At 43.2% G+C, this 18,397-nt stretch overlaps 1 protein-coding gene across 2 annotated transcripts in view; it reads left to right on the top strand.

Annotated features, from left to right (window-relative positions):
* Nucleotides 1–18,397, top strand: part of YPEL2 (yippee like 2) — a 216,303-nt gene that overhangs the window by 182,318 nt on the left and 15,588 nt on the right. Inside the window, exons 3-4 of one of the 2 annotated variants that reach the window (XM_086954965.1) lie at nucleotides 11,121–11,164; nucleotides 13,824–13,932. In XM_086954965.1, the coding sequence (XP_086811091.1) occupies nucleotides 11,121–11,164; nucleotides 13,824–13,932 (153 nt within the window). The other variant, XM_086954966.1, reaches the window with a different exon arrangement.

Genomic DNA, 18,397 nt, shown 5'->3' with positions numbered 1-18,397 from the left:
GCAACAATGTTGTAGATACCTGAATAAAAGGTGATCACTCAGTTGTGCACCAAGCACTACCATCATGTATTATGTCTAATTTTTAGGAGGTTTTAAAATCTCCTACCTCAGAAATAGTTGTTGGTTATCGCTGTGCAGCGCGCACGTACCTCTGCTGCATGTGCGCCCTCCTGCTGCGCCTGTAGTGGTGGTAAGTCATCATCAGAGTCTGACTCAGGCTCTATGGGGATGTTGTTCAGATACTTCCTCATTGCGATATTGTGCAGTACTAAGACACATGTGGTGATTATCTTGAAGCATGTATCCAGTCTGTACAGTAGTGCCCCTCTGGTCTTGTGGAGGCAGTGATCCCTCAGGTCCTCTGTATGATGGAGTGTGTGGTCCTGTGTACTGTGTTGTACTGTCTTTCACTTCTTGCGGTTGGAGTGAGGTACGGTATGAGGAGCCAAGGACATAAGCCGTGTCCACTGTCACTTTAAGAACATAAGAAGGTACTCCATTATGTCACATTTTACACACCATTAAAGCCATTTTATGCATTGAGTCTGTAATTCACTTACCTAATAGCAAGCCATCACCAAATTCACCCTGTGCCAGTCGGTTATGTGATCCACTGTGGCAAAACATGAATGAGTCGTGGTTACTGCCAGGGAATCAAGCTTCACTTACCTGCACATTGAGCGAGTGTGAGCTTTTTCTGTTCCTGTAAATGTATTCATTTGCAGGGGGGGGGAACATATGGCAACATGTGTGCCATTGACACAGCCAATAACACTTGGGAACTGCGCTACTCTGTAGAGCATCAGTTTGATTTGTTGCAATGATTGGGGGGGTATTAGGGAAATATATATATATATTGGTTGACTTTGCTCACCATGATGTCCAGAAACCTGTGAAGGTTCCTGGACAGGATACTTTGTGATTCCCACACTTCCCCGCTATGACCCCCCCCTGGTAACTTCCAGAGGCTAAGAGGGGTAGGCAACACAATATCTGCACATGTGGTGGGATTTAGTTGCTTCTGAGTGGTGGCTCCTGTATCGGGGGTTGTAACTCCGCAATTAAATCTAGTATCACCTGACTATTAAGTCAGTCCCTCTCATGAATCTACTCCTCTGTCTGTTCAAACAGTGTGATCTTCACCCTAAATATCCTCTTCTGTCGTGTCCTTCTTCTATGCTTCATAGCCAAAATCCTCATCCTCCTTGACAGGACGTACAATGCCGCCATCGTGAGTGCCTTTTTTATAGTTTGCTCTTGGTTACCACCTGATTCGAATCCATGATAATTGCATTTCCTACATGTCCATTTTACGACTAGTCTCAATTAGGAAATCAGGTGTACATGTGGATTCTAATGGTGTTACACAGGCTCCCACATACTGCCAGGTTGAATGACTCCGAGTGAGCTACTAACAGGCTGCCTCTTAACTAGCCTATCTTCTGGAACCACCCGTAGACCTCTGAGATTATTGTATCTTAGAACCACTCTTAAATGAGCAGCATGCCTAGGTGTAAAAAAGGCTTATCGTTTTTGCTGATTAGATACTTAGGAAATGTCAGTGTTTGTCCCTGCAGGGACATAGGGATGACTCTATGATCTATGAATGAGAGACCCTAGAAGTGAATTCTCTCCAGGCCCAGTCTAACACGTTGTACTTGACCAGCAGGCTGCATGCGACATGGTTGGAATTCTCATGCTTTGCCTGTAACCCACTTCTTCTTAACCTCTTTGTGGCTCCATATCGGTGACTGGTGTGGGGGCAGTTTCTCAGTCCAGGGGCTAAATCTAGTACACATTGTGCCCTCTGCCCCATTGGAGATATGTTGAGCCCCCTGAAAGAGTCCATACTTCCTTTCCCTTATCAATCCCCTTAACCTTTGACTGACATTGCCTCTTCGCACGTATCTTTTCACTTAAGCCACTCCAATCTACTCCAGTCACAGACACTTTACTGATGTATAGTAATAGCTTGTACTCATTGTTTTCAAACACACTCGGAGTCTGATTGGCTGCATACAAATTGCCACTTAGCAATCAGGCAGGTATCCAACGTCACGATATACTGCGCTTTATTGCTCCTCATGAATATATGCCTAGTGTGTTAACCAGTATATTCCCCCCATAGGAGCTCTTTATCTGCCTTCACTGTTAGTTTAGCATACTGTTTCGATAATCAAATGTTGAAGGCACATAGGACATACCTTGGGCTACAATGGTAAAGACTGCATATAGTCTAAAGACAAGGAAAATGTGTATAAAGTAGCATAGTCCGGATCGAGCAATGATTGCACCACTGCCGGTGCATCCCTGCCCATCCCCAGTGCACAGACATTCACTTTTCCTTCCTTGGGCGGATCATATCCTGGAATAATAGGAGAAGGAAATGAACACTAAGTGTACAGCCCCATAGCTTTCCACCAGGGACCCCGGCCTATGCTTTTTGTGGCAGCAGAATTTATTGGGACAGTAAGTTGTAAGTTCCAAACCAGATACTGTAACCACAGAGCTCCCTGGGACCCAACATATTTAGAGGAACCTCTCATCGGAGGTGCCTTTGCGGGTGCGCCAGGACTGCGGTGTTTCCTCATCCTGCAGAGTTGATAATGTTCTATTTATAGTTCTTACTGATTCCTTGGCTTATTCCATTTCAGATCCCAGAATAGAAGTCTCAATCAATACTTTGATTGGTTAATCTGACATTTCTGTTGTCAGTGCTTTCCATTTACACTGAGCATCCTCGAGGCATCTCCTCCCCTTTGTACTTTTGGTTACTGCTGCAAGAGTCATTGATTGTACGAAATCGTTGCATAGAGATGATTCCAAGTGCAGTGTTGGCTTAAATGGCTACTCACCAACTGTTCCCACTAACTAACTAGTAGATCAAAGTATGCCTGGTACCTGGGCTGTCTTCATACACTTTTGAAATACAAAAATATATTAAAACAAGAATTTGCAATGCAATAGGTCTCGCATTAGTAAAAGTTTGAGTTTTTGACGTTGCAAATATTAATGCAACACAACCAGCTTGATTTTTTGGTAATGGAGACCTATAAAGTGTAGTGGGGTGCAGTGAAGTGGTGTAGTATAGAGTAGAGGAAATTATTATAGAGTATAGTGGAGTGGAGTAGTTTAGCGTGGAGTGGTGTTGATTTGAGTAAAGTGGAGGAAAGTTTATAGAGTGGATTTGAGTGAAGTAGTGTAGTATTGAGTGGTGTAGAGTTTAGTAAAGTGGTGTGTATTGTAGTCGAGTGGCAGAGAGTGGTATAGATTGAGGTTGAGTAGACTGTTATAGAGTGGAGTGTTGGAGCGTTGAGTGGCATAGAGCAGAGTGTGTAAGAGTAGCATTAAGTGGAGTGCAATTGAGTGTGATACAGTGGAGTGGAGGAGTGGTATAGGGTTTCGTAGAGTGGAGTGTGATAGAGTGTTTTAGAGCAGAGTGATGTTGCTCTGAACCAATTGAAGTAATGTGCTATAATGTGTTGCTTTCTCCCCCAACCACAACTATCCTCACTGATTTGGAAAATAGTGTTGTGATTAGATAATGGGTATGGTAAGGGACACTTGAAAGTACATATACAAGCAGACAGGGAGGGAGAGAACGAGCGATTAGCAGTTGGGCAAGAGTTGTGTTAGTAGTCGCTCGCACTAGCTTGTTTTGGGTCCGTGACTGTGAGAGCACTGTGGTGCTTGCTAACAAAACTTATCAGCGCGCCAAGCATCACTGAGTCAGAAGAGCCTGTTTTGTAGCTCTGTGTGACTGGTATGATGGTGGCACATCGGAGGTAATGGGCAGCATGCAGGACTGGGGCGCACAACAAAGTAATACAGGTTGTGGCTTATGATGTGACTCGTATTAGTGTTCCTTGTTGCTTACATGGGTTTTATTTCTGATATTTAGGTATTTCTCATCTTCACTGCTTGAGTTTTCTCGCGAGAAAGTGTCACTTATAGTCCTTGAAATGGCACTGATAATTACACTGAAATTAAGAAAATGTCACTCATTGCAATTCAATGCCTTGGCAGCTATGTAGCTGAACTATAACACATAAGGGATGGCACAGAGCTAGGGAGCAAGCGAACAGTAAGTGTGATGATGGTGTGCACAGGACACGTGTATATATATTTAAAAGGTATCCCAGGACGGCTGCATATTTCTTTCTTGTTTTTAGTGGCTAACGCTGCTGTACATGTGCGAGGAAAAACGAGGGAGCGTGTTAATGTGCTGCGTGCCTGTACGCGTGCACATGCCCTGTCCTCTGAGTTTTCCTAACTGAGTTATACACGTGCACAACTGCTGTTGTTTGTACGTGTGCACATCTTTTGGGCGGGTGGCGAGAAGCTGAGCAGCATTGGAGTAGCAGTTTAAACTGTAAGTCCCTGGTAAAGAATAATGAGTAAGTGTGTGGTATGTGGGGTGCAGAGTTTTGGGGCTTGCGTTAATATGCAGTTTTTTGTTTGGCAGATGGAAAAGTGGTGTTGCTACGTAGGGGCCTGATGGTATGAGGAAAGGAAGGAGCGCTCAATGTTATTAAAGCAGAACATGCCTAAAAAGAGGAAGGAAGAGAGCGAGTAAGAGGAACGGCAGGGAGGCAGCAAGGGGACGAGCAGGACGTATTACAAGATGCATGTACATCTCCTGTCCATTGAGTTATGCGAACACCGCGTGGATGCAAGTAGCAGTTTGATGATAGTAGGCATTATTGTGTGGGAATGGAACGGTGTATATTTAAAAAAAAAACTATATAGGGGCCTGATGGTATGAGGAATGGAAAAAGCACGCAATGTAGGTAAAGCAGAGCGTGCCTTAAAAAGAGGGAGAAAGGGAGCGAGCGAGCAGGACTTATTACAAGACACGTGCACATCTTCTGTCCTTTGAGTTATACTAACGCCGTTGTACGCGTGGGAGCAAGCAAGAAGGAGGCTAATTAAGGTGTCATGAGCCGTACACATGCACATCTCTTGTCCATACGCGTGCATGACTGCTGTCTTTTCTACCCGTGCAACATATCCTGTCCCACTTCGCAAACCAAGTCGACAACAATAGACCTCGCCAAGGCGAGCAGCGCATGGCGCTGCGTCGCTAGGTGAGACCTAAAAATATATAGAATCAGACGCTCAAAATCTTCTGAAACATAAGGGTGTATTCAAGACAGATCCTGCTTTGTGAATCCACTGTGCCACCATAAAGTTCAGACATGCAGAAAAAAGCTAAAATATTAGTATATAATCATAAATATTAATTAAACATAGAGTTTGGCTTTTTGACTACTCTAAGCTGATAGTCCGCGTACTCTCTTAGAGTTAGCCGATCTGTTATTTTTCTTCTGGTGATATCTCTGCTGAAGCCAAACACCTGCAGACTTGTAGCTGCTAGTGTAAGTGCCTCTGGTCGTCCACCCCATTTAGGGAGCATGTTTTATGTACTTTTTTAGGATTTTCTCCCATTTTGAGATTTGTTTTTGTAAAACAAAAGAGGTTGCGGAGTGGCTGCATGAAACATGGAGGCCACTCAGCAAACTTCCAGAGCATTCAGAGGCACTGTTCCCCTGAAGGCATAGAGATCTTCGCCAAAAAGGCAAAGATCTTACAGTATGGCAGAATGTATGCACTCCAAAGCAGGCAAATGCATCTATCCGCGTCACTGGCGCAACGAAGTATAGATGCCAGGGTCTTAATGACCCCCCTACATTTTAATGCTGCTAAACCAGACTAAAGTACAGCACTGGAGGAAAAGGCAGCCTTAATTTTTCTATGGGTAGTAGTAGAGCGAATATATTTATTTTGTCTTTTGTCATCTGAATTCAGGAAAACACGCTAAGCTATCGCAAGCCATCACAAGTGGCAGTTTTTTTAAAGAACGCCAGCAATTGGTGAGAATTATCACCAGTTCGTCCTACATGGCACTAGCGCTGGGTAATTCATGTATGTATCAGCCTTTATATAGCGCAAACAACTCTTAGGAAGCAAAATATCACTGTAGCCAAGTTGTGGATTCGTTTATTTGAGTTTCACAATGACCTGTAGATTTCCATATTTCCATTTGCTTCACACTCTTTGTCGAGTTTGAAAGTCTTCTCAGTTCATGGTGTCAATCCAAGTCCCAGGTCTTCAGAGTCAGATTGTACTGTATGTCTGCTTCTTCACTTCTGTCATTTCCACATTGTTTTGCAAGCATATTCATCTGCCTCAGTTAAGCAGCATCTTTCAGTGTAAGTCTCTTTTGCTAGAATGAAGTGAAAAATAAATTAATGTAACTCGGGCTGCTAGAATTTTTTTTTTTAATGTGCCGTTACGGAAACTTTGCATTGATCGCTGTCCCTGGTTTCAGTTCTATGTCCACGAGACTTCTATGGATACATTTCCTTCCTCCTTTTATTAGTTTAAGGCCCTTCTATACATAGCCAGTTTTTGTAATTCTAAACACATGTGCACACATGAAGAGGTTGTCAGAGTGACTGTGCACATGATGAATGTAGGGGGCGAATCTTCATCTATCCAGACAAACATTTAAGGCAGCGAAACAGGAGCTGCCTAAACCGCATCAGTCGTGGACTATACCATAGTCTGTCATGAAACAGGAACGGGAGCAGAAGACTGAGGGAGGCCAAGTACAAAATGTACTCCTTCCTGGACTACGTATTATTTACAGCCTATAAACCATTCCATGCATTCCAATAGCCACTGATGTTGCTGCATACACCTGTGAGAGCAGAGCGTTCTCATGGCACACATGACGTAGTCATAAGAGGAGGCCACTGCAGAGAATGCCCCACACCCCAGCTCTCCAGCATGCTTCTTTTGACTCTGTTCTAGCTCTGTAAAATACAAAGCAATAATTCAATTCAATATAACTCTATTCGATCTAAAAGCAGTAGACCACCAAAGTACATAGAAAATATTACACATGGCAGTAAGCACTCAATAAATTAAAATATTTTTACAGTAAAAAACAGTTAAAAATAAGTATGTTCGAATTACAAAGTTTAGGAAAACATCGAGAAATGTGCTGGATATCAATACTTGGGATGAGCAAGGAAATACAAATTAAAAGTCAGGTTTCAATGAGCGGTATAATATTGTTGGCAGGAACTGCGAAGGAAGCACATAAAGGGGAGATAGAAAGAGGACAAAAACCTCAATATAGGGTACGCCATGCACTCCCAATATCTCCCATTGATAGGCGGTATCTTTGCCTAAACTATATGAAAACAACACTATCATAGCTATTGTGGCAAACTAGCCCAACATAGTGTGTCTCGCCCTTAGTGCTGCTTTCAAAAAGGCACAGGCGGTCATGATAATTTTGGGAGAGCACAGAGATTGTAAATGGAGGAGGGATGGTCTGCAGTAAAATCTTCGTCTACAACTTTAACAAGAGCCAAGTGGGGCAAGACTCGTAAACAGGTGACATGCCCTCTCTTAACCCCTCCTAAGACCCCATTAGTGTCTGAGCCTGCGTCTGCGTCGGTGCTCAAGTCAACGTCTGGCCCAGTACCTAAAATAGTATCCCTTGGGGCTCCACCTCTAACTTTGGTCTAACTCTTACAGGGTCATGGTGTTCCTTATCCTCTTTGTAACTCTTGGTAATATGTAATTATAGATCTTCATTTAGGCTGTTCGCATAATAAACTGTAAAAGTAAAACACAGCATGGTTTTTGCCCGTGAGGAAATGTCCAAACTTGGGATACTTAGACTGAGCAACTTACCACCCCTTATGGATCCACATTTCCTTTGGAATGTGTATTTCTCCAGTCCTCCTTCTATGTCACCTAATAGTGGACATAGTCATGACCACTAATGCTTTTTTCAACTGTAGCTAACTACCGAGCGATTTACTATCCCTTATGGTTGCCCATCTCCTATTAGTTATGTTTTTCCCCCAGTCATTTTTCGTTTTTGTATACCACAGGACTATGGTATCCAATAACCATTACGTGTAGTTAAGTAGTTTATTTCCACACAGGATCTGTTTTTCGGGATTCCTGCTTATTGTGCATGTTACCAATATGCTACTATTAATGTGCTCTTTCTGATTCTGGCAATATTTGTCCCCGCTGTTTCCACCCGTGTGTTCCTCAGTGTATTGAACCTTCTTAGTTCATATTCCTAATCGGCTTAGAAGCACACCCACCAACTATGTTGTGGTGTCTTGTATTTTCCATGGTAACCATTCTTTACATCGCTGTGATTGGGTATTACTGCGGCCCAGGAAGTATCGGCGGCTCTGACTGGTTACCCTAGGCCGCATCATCCACGCTTACGCGCGGTCGCTCTTGACTGACTTCGTCTCACACTCAGCCATTTGACTGTATCCCGGCTCACGGAATACAAGCCTTTTTGATTACCCCATTTCTGAAAGCACTTTCTACGCTAGCCTGATGATGCTGTCTTCCACGAGGAACCATCTACCATCAGGATTGGGTTTAAAGTAACCACCGGACCGCCGCCTCATTATCGACGGGGTCCGGTTCAAAGAGGGTGCTCTGAGGTTCCAAGTGGGTGCCTGGCATTGAGGGCGTGAGTCCAACCATTTACCAGAAGCTAAGTACCTACTTCTACTGCCATTAATCACAATGTTTATCCTAACTTTCTTTTGTGTTCCAACTGTGTGCCATACCGCCACCACCCCCATTCGGTGATCCATGGTACAATGAACGATTGTACTGCTTGTAAGAGCCTTACAAATCGCTTTCCCTAGCCAATGATTTGCCTAGCAGCACTATTTTGTATGTTTGTACCCAACCAGCTTTTTTTTTCTAGTTCACAGGCTATCAGGTAACGCTATAATGGGCATTATGTACACCTTTCCCCCCTAGTCGCTTAGCAGTACAACCACGTTGTATGAGTTTGATTTGGGACGGCTGTCCCTATTCACAAGGATTTCGATCGTAGTCCTTTATGTGCACTAGTTCACTAATAGCAGCACATGTGAACTGGATATTCTTTATGAAGTGCACCACAAAGAGCACCTTTGCATGGATTCTCAATTGTGACAACCTTTAGGAGCATACTGACAAAATTCTTCTTTGTTCTTTGTGTTTGTTTGTCAATGTCTGTCACATTTGTTAACCAGAACAAACTCTGTTCCTCTCTAATCCCGAGGGAATCTGAACTCTTAGTGTTTTTTAACATTTTTCACACTAGCAACTCCTGGTTAGGGTGGGCCTTAGCGCGTCCATACCACCGGGGTTCACTACTACACCTTGGTCCTGATGAAAACCTGATTAACAATCACATATAGGCAGAAACATGTTGACCACACCCCCAAGGATCCAACTGAACGTTTAATTTAGTTCTTTATCCCACACAATATATATTTTATCCATGTCTTATTGGCACAACGAATAAAATAATTGATTGACACAGTCTAGACATTTTTAATATCACTATTCACTCTTCACCAAACACCTATCACTAGCTCCGCAGTAAACTGGCGTCGCAGCACACTAGGGTGACATTCGCCCACTCCTGGTGGGGCCCGATGATGAAGCATGTCACCAACCAGGTTGGTGAGTGAGGGCTTTTTTAGAAACCTAATGGGTCTTTCTCTATAGTAAAACTTGTTTTTTCAACATGCTTGCTCTTCTCTTTCTTTTGATGGTACACTCCTTTGTTGATTCTATGATATGATTCGGGGGGGAGTAGGAGTGCTCCTGAGTTGTTTTTCCCTTCCTCTCTCATTGATTCTTATATACAAACTTGGGATACTCCCAACTCCTATTCCTCACCCCCCTCTATAGTTTAGCAATTGTTAAAGCTGACCTGTTATCTCCACATTTTCTCTTGGTAGCCCCTTTGTGTACAATTGTTGACACAGACCATTTATCTCTGATTCTGCTGCAGTCTACAATATTGGAACACCAGTTTTCTGAATGCGTGCACCCTAAAAGTGAAGGTGACAGGATGAACAGTGGCGTAGCAAGACCTTTTGGCGCCAGTGGCTGTCGGGCTGTATGCTGCCCCGTGACGGCCACAGGTGAGAGCTGGGGGTGAGGGTGGTGTGCTTGAGGCAACGGCCCTCGTGTCTGCTGCCCCGCGACAGCACAGGTAAGAGCGGGGGCCCTACTGCTGCCCCCAATACTCGTGCCCCCCGCTACGCCACTGATGAGGATAAAACATTGACCGGCTATACTGTCTGACTAGATGAAAGGAAGTACTAGTTGCAGATGGATCCGAGAACAGAAAGATACCCCACTGAATACTATGCTAAAAAGACCTCCACAATCGAACTGTCTCCTACTTAGTGGAGTCTGTAGCCTGTAAAGTTGATGAAACAAAAGCATGCCATTTTACTGCTGCTTATGCAAGATGCTATCCCAGACCTGCATATCTGCATAGCAATCCTAGTTAAAAGGTAACAGAAATGTACATATGATCCCCACTATTTTCCAATGTAAACTTGGCCTGCAAACGCTTGTGTCTGGCTTAGTAGTTGGGCCACACTCCACAAAAGTGCGTAAATTAAGCATTCTATGAGACTAATTAAGTATCAACTCATTAAGTCATTAGTCTTCAAACAAATGCTGCAGCGATACAATTAAAACAGTGCTCATTTATTATTCCTCTGAAGGGTGAAAGTCATCATCTTTGTTTGCATAACCCTAACCTCTGCCCCGTGAGGTATTCAGATCTTTCCCCTGCAGGAATGCCAGCTGTGCTCTTGGCAGCTCCATTGACAAGAAGGGACACCACTAATTGACAATATCAGATGTACGGAAAACGTCACACTCACAGCTGCCCAGGATTATAGGTGGTCACGCAAAGCCTGTGGGATGTTAAGATGCTGGCTCAAAGTCTCGCTGTGCAAGGGGCATTATCATCCTTGCTTTCGACGGCTGGGTTCCATCATCCGCACTAACCATTGTATTATCTTGCATAAGTTCTCTGTGGCGCATGCTAGATCAGCCATGTTTGACGCTCAGTGTTGTGGAGCCATGTTCAGGACCTCTGATGAGTTCAGCTGACTCTTTTCAGTGTTTAACCCCTTGCCCTGCGAATAGTTGAGATGCACTTGGGTGATTTGATCTCATAGCCGCATCCTGTACCCACACCAATATTTGGACCACTGTTTTTCGGTAGATGCTCTGATCAACCGTTGTCTCTTTTTGCCTTGCAGTCGTTCCAAGGAAGCCAAGGACGGGCCTACCTCTTCAACTCAGTGTGAGTGCCTCTTCCCCAGTCTCGCTGCTTCTGCTGGGATGGAACTGGCTGTGGGGCCTTTTTGAGAGACCTGCTAGTACACGGGCACTGTGAGATGGGAAAATTGGAAAAGTGTATTAGTAAAGAGCGAAGAAATGATGGGTCTCAAAATAAATATAAATGTTATGGGAACACTCATATACCTTGTTCAAATAAGTAAGTTGCTCAAAATTGAGTTACTTTATTTTTAATTTTGTAAAAGCGTCAACATTGTGCCCAGAAAAGTTGATGCCATAGTGAGCTACGGTGGAAACGACGGTGGGGATGCGTGGGCTAAAACCGGCACAGCAATGCACTCTGAGGAGAGGCCCAGCTAGATTAAGCAATTAGAGAAGGTGTATTGAAATAGTGTTGTGATTGGTCTGTACAATTAACTGTGTTAAGATGCGAATGAATTAGTTTTTTATCTGTAAAGGATAGATTCTGTTAAATCAGTGTGTTTTTGTAAAACAGCCTGCAAATAATACACTGATTCAGGGCTAGTAACTATGTTTTTTTGCATTGTTTAAAGGCATGGCTCCAGTATTCCGTGGTACAGTGTTGCAGAATTAGCTACTGCTGGGTTGTAAACTTGGGACTTTGTTGTTGCCTCCATTTCAAGGAGCTACATCACTGGTGGCAGTATTTTATTATGGAAGCTCTTTGCAAGCTGTCAACATGCCCAGACATTTATCCTACCATTGGCAGTTGTGGCCTGAAGACTTGGCGCATTGTTTGTGTGCGAGTTGTTAATCCCAGCAGGCCCCCAAGCAAACATTTTGTGGTGATGTTAGATGATTGCAGCTGTCAACATTGCAATCCATACTTTAACATATAAGTAGAGTAGACTTTGGGTGAGCCCCATACTCCTTATGGAAAGGCTGTGCCTATCTCCGTTCCCAGATCCTTATTTAATGGCTTTACTCCCTCTGTTTGTCCTATGCCTGAAATATTTCTCCTTTACCATCGCTTCTGATTGGAGAAGTTGTCTCCTTACACTTCTGGCCTCTTGACACCTGCTCTTTTTCCGCACTCCCCACCCCACAAAGCTAGTCAGATTGTCTCCCATCACCCACTTTTTTTTTTCGTGTCATTTTTCTTTTAGATTAATATTTTTTTATTGCGAAGACGAGACAGCAGTTCACTTCTACCAAGCTGCTTCCTTCACTCTATTTTCACAGCAATTTACGTGTACTTCATTTTTTAATGTACCATTCTTTGGCCAGTTTAAATTAATAAGAAAGTGATTAGTTGTTACAATGCATGTTTTTACAATGTATATTTTTACCACACATGTAAAATAAATATACAACTCCCTGCCTAACCAATTAAAACCCTACTTCACCCAATATCATAGTTTCAACCCATGTATGTGTTGATACACCCCTTTCTAAATGTGTATGTATGTATGTATGTTTGTGTGTGTGTATATTATATATACATATATATATATACACACACACCCCTACCACCCACTTACCTGAACCCTAAACAGCCCTTAATATTCCGTACCCAACAAAGAACCCTACAAATCTGTTACTAACCCCTACCATTAACAATCCCTGAAGCCTAAAATCCCACTAAAACCCTTACTATCCTGTACCCGTACTCGTCCTTGGACCCTAAAAATTACACCCCTTAAAGCCCCTTATTTCCATTAATAAGTAAGAAGTTAAACACCTTACCTGCGTTTTAAAATCTTGTGTTGTGAAGTACTTAAAAGGGCACCTTGTTGTACTTATCTGCATTGTAATGTTCCGCGTTATAACGTCCATCATGTTAATGCTTGTGTTGTAAGCGTTACATACCATAATAAAGTATAACTATAAAATTCGAAATGGCCACCAGCGCGTCTTCACACACTGAAGGCCTTTCCAAGAAGGCTGTCCATACATGTGGGTCCACCTGCAGGAACCATGAACTGTTTATTTGTCATGAAATAAAGAGGACTCGAATATAGCTGCCTGTCAAACTATGTCCAGTGAGGCACTGGTAGTCATCTTGGATTTCTTTTTCTTTTATACATTGTGCAATTGCAAAGCAAACGGGCATTGGCAAAGCCTGTAGCTGCACTTCTAGTTTTTACAGACAAGACTGATTGGCTTTGTCAGTGCTTGTTTATGATGGAGCAGAGTCCATTCCCTTTCCATCCAACCGCGCCTGTGCAGGTGAGAGCGGTGGGGCCAGGTTGGGGGGATTTCCACCAACGACGGCGAAGGAAAATTATTTATTTATTTAATTTCCCCTTGTGGTTGTCTTTCAAATTCCCCCCCACACCACTCTTACCTGCTCGGCCCAGTGCTGTTTCCATCCCTGGCTCCCCTTTTTTGGAGCGGTACTTGCTAATTGATTTCACAATCCCTTTCCTTCATGACTATGTGTATGGCCTTGAGAACTCAGGATATTTGCAAACATCCTCCTGAAAGGCTGCAGGGGTATTATAAAAAAATAAATCCCATTTCAAGTCTGTTGCCAGCAGTAGTTAACTGTGTTGTTGATCTTCATCTCCAAAGTTTTCTATAGGTTAATCCGTGACAATTTAAGGGTTACTAATGACGCCTGAGGTAGTACCATATACTCAACGTGTGGCAAAAATTATTTTGTCAACTCTGACACCATTTTGTTTGTCTCTTTTTTGCAGAGTGAACGTGGGCTGTGGTCCGGCAGAAGAACGAGTCTTGCTTACAGGGCTGCACGCCGTTGCTGACATTTACTGTGAAAACTGTAAAACCACATTAGGCTGGAAATATGTAAGCACTCCCCATAATGCTGGCTGTTCTTACTTGTGGGAGGAGATTGGTTATTTATGCCATGCGGTTATGCTGGACCTATATCGGCCAACAGTCTTATTGTGGTGGCACTCTGTGGCCTATTGCCAAAGAAAAAACCCATAGTTTGATGGACAGTCAGGTACCCCGTGCTGTCTGCTCAGTTGCCTACGTACACCTGACAAATCAGGGCCTACCTTAGCCTTCAGTGGCACACTGCTTAGTTTTTGCTAGGTCCTCCTGTTTGATTTGGCACAACTCTCCAAAACTATGTGGTGTAAATAACAAACCCAGAATGGACCAAATTGTAGAGTTTGTGTGCTAGCAGGTTTATTACTTTGCAAAGTGCTTTTACACCTCAATGGATTGAGTGGGATTCTACATAATAAAACACTCTAAACGGAGAAGTAGGGTAGCTTGATTTGGTTTTGACAAGAAGAAGAGAACTAGAAATTACAGTTTTTGTTAATTAAAGCCTGTGAATAATGGATCTTGAACGTTGAATGCACTGTTTTGTTCTTTGAATACTCGTGCTCGCCCATGCCCCCTCCAAGCTGTAAGAAAGAGAGGATTTCCCTAACATTTTCATGAATTGGTTCACCGTTTAAGTCCTACAAAGGGATGCCGTAGTATTTCAGCAGTTGAGAATTAGTGGAAAGTACCAATTTTTTAAAAAGGGGTCAGGGGAGACAGTAGGTGCTGTCGCCCAATATCCCTATTAAACTCCTCTGTAAAAATAATGGGAGGGTGATTTTGGCTAGACTGTAATCCTGGTTTCGGATAACCATATATTGTCTGACTGCCAATATGGGTTTAGGAGAGAAATTGTCATGGTTGAGTAGGGCATCAATTTGCATCTGATAATCAGCAAATATACAGTAGCACGCCAGGGACAAATCCATCTCTGCTTGGCAGACCTGAGCAGTGCTTTTGATTTGGTGAATCACAGCATATTGTGGCAGACTTTAGCCAAAATGGGCTCCCCAGTTAATATATTATGCCAACTCTCACGGCCATACGCCTCCCTAACAGCTTGCGTGGCCTTTGGGAAATATGGGGAACTCACAGATAAATCCAAGGTAACAAAAGGCATTAGGCAGGGTTGTGTCTTGGCCCCTTTTTTATTTTTGCTATATATCAATAGGGTCGACACTATGCTCCAATGCTTAAATGCAGATGCGCCCAACATTGGTCCATGTGTTACCTTGATTCTACTATACGCAGATGATGCGATGCTGATATCAAGGACAGCTAATGCCCTCCAGCTTTTCATAGATAATTTTGTATCCTTCATGGAAGGCAGAAGATTAAAACTTAACCTGACTAAAACATATACCATGGTGTGCAGCAAGGGAAGGAAGGAGGACAGGGCACAGTTTGTAACAGGAAAAAAGATTGAACAGGCAAAAACATTTAGGTACCTGGGCATCCTATTGTCACAGAATGGGTTTTGGGAACTCCATTTAAAGAATGCTAACTTAAAATATTCTCGAGCTTCTGATGCACTGTTTCGATTTGTCAATAGAATAGGAATGAAACCCATCAGAGAAATGGTAAAAGTGCATAAAAGCAAATACCCCACAGTGGTATTATTTGGGGCACCAATCTGGGGCATAACAAATAGTAAACAGATCCAGACACAGGAAAATGCCATTTTAATTAGACTACTAGCAGCCCGGCGTTTGACCCCTATCTTGCATTATCCATAAAGAACTGGACCTCTTGTATATTAAAGATCACATTCATTTTAGTAGCATCATCAAATGGCACAGAATGTAGTCCAAACATGGCACATATTTTACTAGACATCCTAAGGGATTGCCTAGAACCAGACCAGTACAAAACCAGCACTGGCATTGCCAATAGGTCTCGCAGTAGGAAAGTTGGAGCTATTGGTTTTGTAAATGACAAAGCCCTTTATGTTTTTAAAATGAAAACAAAAAAAAAAAGGCATTGTTATTTGCAATTGTAATAGCTCCAACTTTCCTACTGCGAGACCTATTGGCAACGCCAGTGCTTGTTTAAAGGGGGCCTCAAAACGGGGCTCTATCTGGCTCTGTTTTGTGCCTGCTGTCACTGCAGTCCGGTTTTTTCCAGACTCCAGTGACAGCAGGCACATTGATGTGCGTGTGCTCACACTGCTCTCTTCTCACTAGTGAAGAAGTTATGGCATGACGTCATGCCAGGTGAGCATTCTAGAGGAAGAGAAATCCTTTTAAAGAGACTAATTTTCTCTCTGGATTTCTCTTCTCTTTTTAAAACTCGGGAGCAGCAACACTGCCCTGGTGTCACTAGGGCTCTAAGTGGAAACTTTTTCAATATTATATACAAGCCATAGTTGTTGCTGTTTATCTTAAGTATCTAACAACAAATGGCAAAGCCAATAGTCCTGAATTGTTGTAGGTATGATGTTACTTGTTGTATCATATATATGGATGCAATGACAAACAGCAAAATACACGTTGGGCGGCACACTATGCTAAGCACAGATTTTTTACCTTAAGTGTTTTAAGCCACGCCCTTAATTCTATTGGCCACGCCTTTTTGACAGACCCACCAGTTTTGTCATCCCACTTAAAGCCCTGGGGGATGGAGAGCAGAGTGTGGGGCGGAGGAGCCGGGGAAATACACAACATAGAAAGCGAAAGTGAAAGCAGTGAAGCTGATAAAGCTGCTTGTATTTTTCATCAGAGGGCATATTTATTTTACAGCACATAATAGTGCAGGGCCTCTGCGCTTCATTTTAATGGGTTATTACCAACATAGAAAAGACAGTACATTAAATACTTCTGAGGTTGTTACCCGCTTGCGACCGAAGTCAGCTTCACTTTCATATCATATTCCCAATCCATGTCTGCAGGGGTTGGGGACCCCCTCGCTCTACCTAGGGACTCCTCTGTTGTACCAGAATGAAACTGCAGGAGATACTCAGGGGGCGGGGGAGGAGGGTCTGTACTGTGCCTGGCTCAGCCCGCAGCATACAAATATATAGCTGGTAAATTGGGGTGCACCACTGACGTAAAGCGCTTGCTTTACTTGTCTGTTTCTAAGGCGTTATCAGCTCGGTTTCTAAAACCTTCAGTGTCAGAGCGAGTAAAACAGGCAGAAAACAGATCGACGTTAGAGACGTCCAAACACAACAAACATGCAGGCCTGCATGTTACAATGCACCCTATGAATGAATGTTTGGTTCATTTTCAGATGCAGTATACTGGAGGTGAGCAAGCACCTTCCCGAAATTGCATGTTAGTTTAGCGACGTCCTAAACGGGTGATATTATCAATTTACTGCCAATAAGGACAACGTAATTTTGATGTAAATAATAGGACAAACAGCTGCACTAAAAACATTGAGGTAGGTGACGTGTCTTTTTTTTTTTTTGTTTGGCACGGCGCGGCCGCCATACTTGAAAATACAGTTCTACATGCCTCTCTGCAACCATTATAACAAGGTCAAACAAAACGAATGCAGCATACAACGGAGGAGGGCATGACCAAAGCAGGTAACCCTGGGGGCAATGACAACCACTCAGATGAAAGAAGCGTGGACCGCTTCTAATCAGCAACGCCGATTGTTTGAGGAGAGTGCCGCCGTTTTGCTTTTAAAAAAAATCTTATTTACATAAGGTATTTTAGCAGTCAAGTTCTCCAACGATAGTCGGTTTGATTTAAACAAGATCCCCTGAATCACCTCCTGTGCAAAAAACATCATGCAAAAGTACGCTAACAAGCAGATTTATAAATTGCGGTACCTACCAACCTGAAATATGCACGTGTTATGTCTGCAAGGTTTAGAAATGCTCGGACACAAGAATGTTTCAATAATTTGCAAGGGTGTAGATTTTACGAATATGTTACACAAGCACGTCAATCAATCTAAGAAATGAACGCATCTTCATCTTTTACTAGCTCGGTTACCAAATACACACTATCTGAAACAAGGGGGAATGCAGAGCGGCCGGGAAACTGAAAGTACGGCCGGCCTGCGGCGGGCCATGAATTATTAGGGGAGGAGAAGCCCTTTGGGAAACTGAAAGTACGGCCGGCCTGCGGCCGGCCATGAATAATTAGGGGAGGAGAAGCCCTTTGATGTGCTGTGCGGCCGTGAATGCGCGTGCTTGTTTGGTCACGTGATTCACATGAACTTAAACAAAACCACACGAACGAAACCCTTGGTTTCACGAGCGTTTTGAGGACATGAATTCTCGCTACGCTCAATGCGCTTGCGCGCATTGATAGGTCGCGAGACCTAAAAAATACCCTGGTTTAGGTTTATAAAGGTTTTCTTGAAAGAAGTGGAAGAAAATGGTAGTATTTGGGTCCCTGCAGGCATTCTACAGTTTAGCAAGAAAGAGTTGAGAGCCACTTTTTTGTGTATCAGTGGGGCTCACAGAGATTCTCATAAAATAACTAAGTTATTACAAGGGACTGATACAACAAGGTATACA

Source organism: Lissotriton vulgaris, chromosome 2_1 (assembly GCF_964263255.1).
Source record: "Lissotriton vulgaris chromosome 2_1, aLisVul1.2, whole genome shotgun sequence".
Classification (NCBI taxonomy): Eukaryota; Metazoa; Chordata; class Amphibia; order Caudata; family Salamandridae; genus Lissotriton; species Lissotriton vulgaris.
Note: the sequence above shows the minus strand (reverse complement) of the source record. Positions and strands in the feature narration are given on the sequence as shown.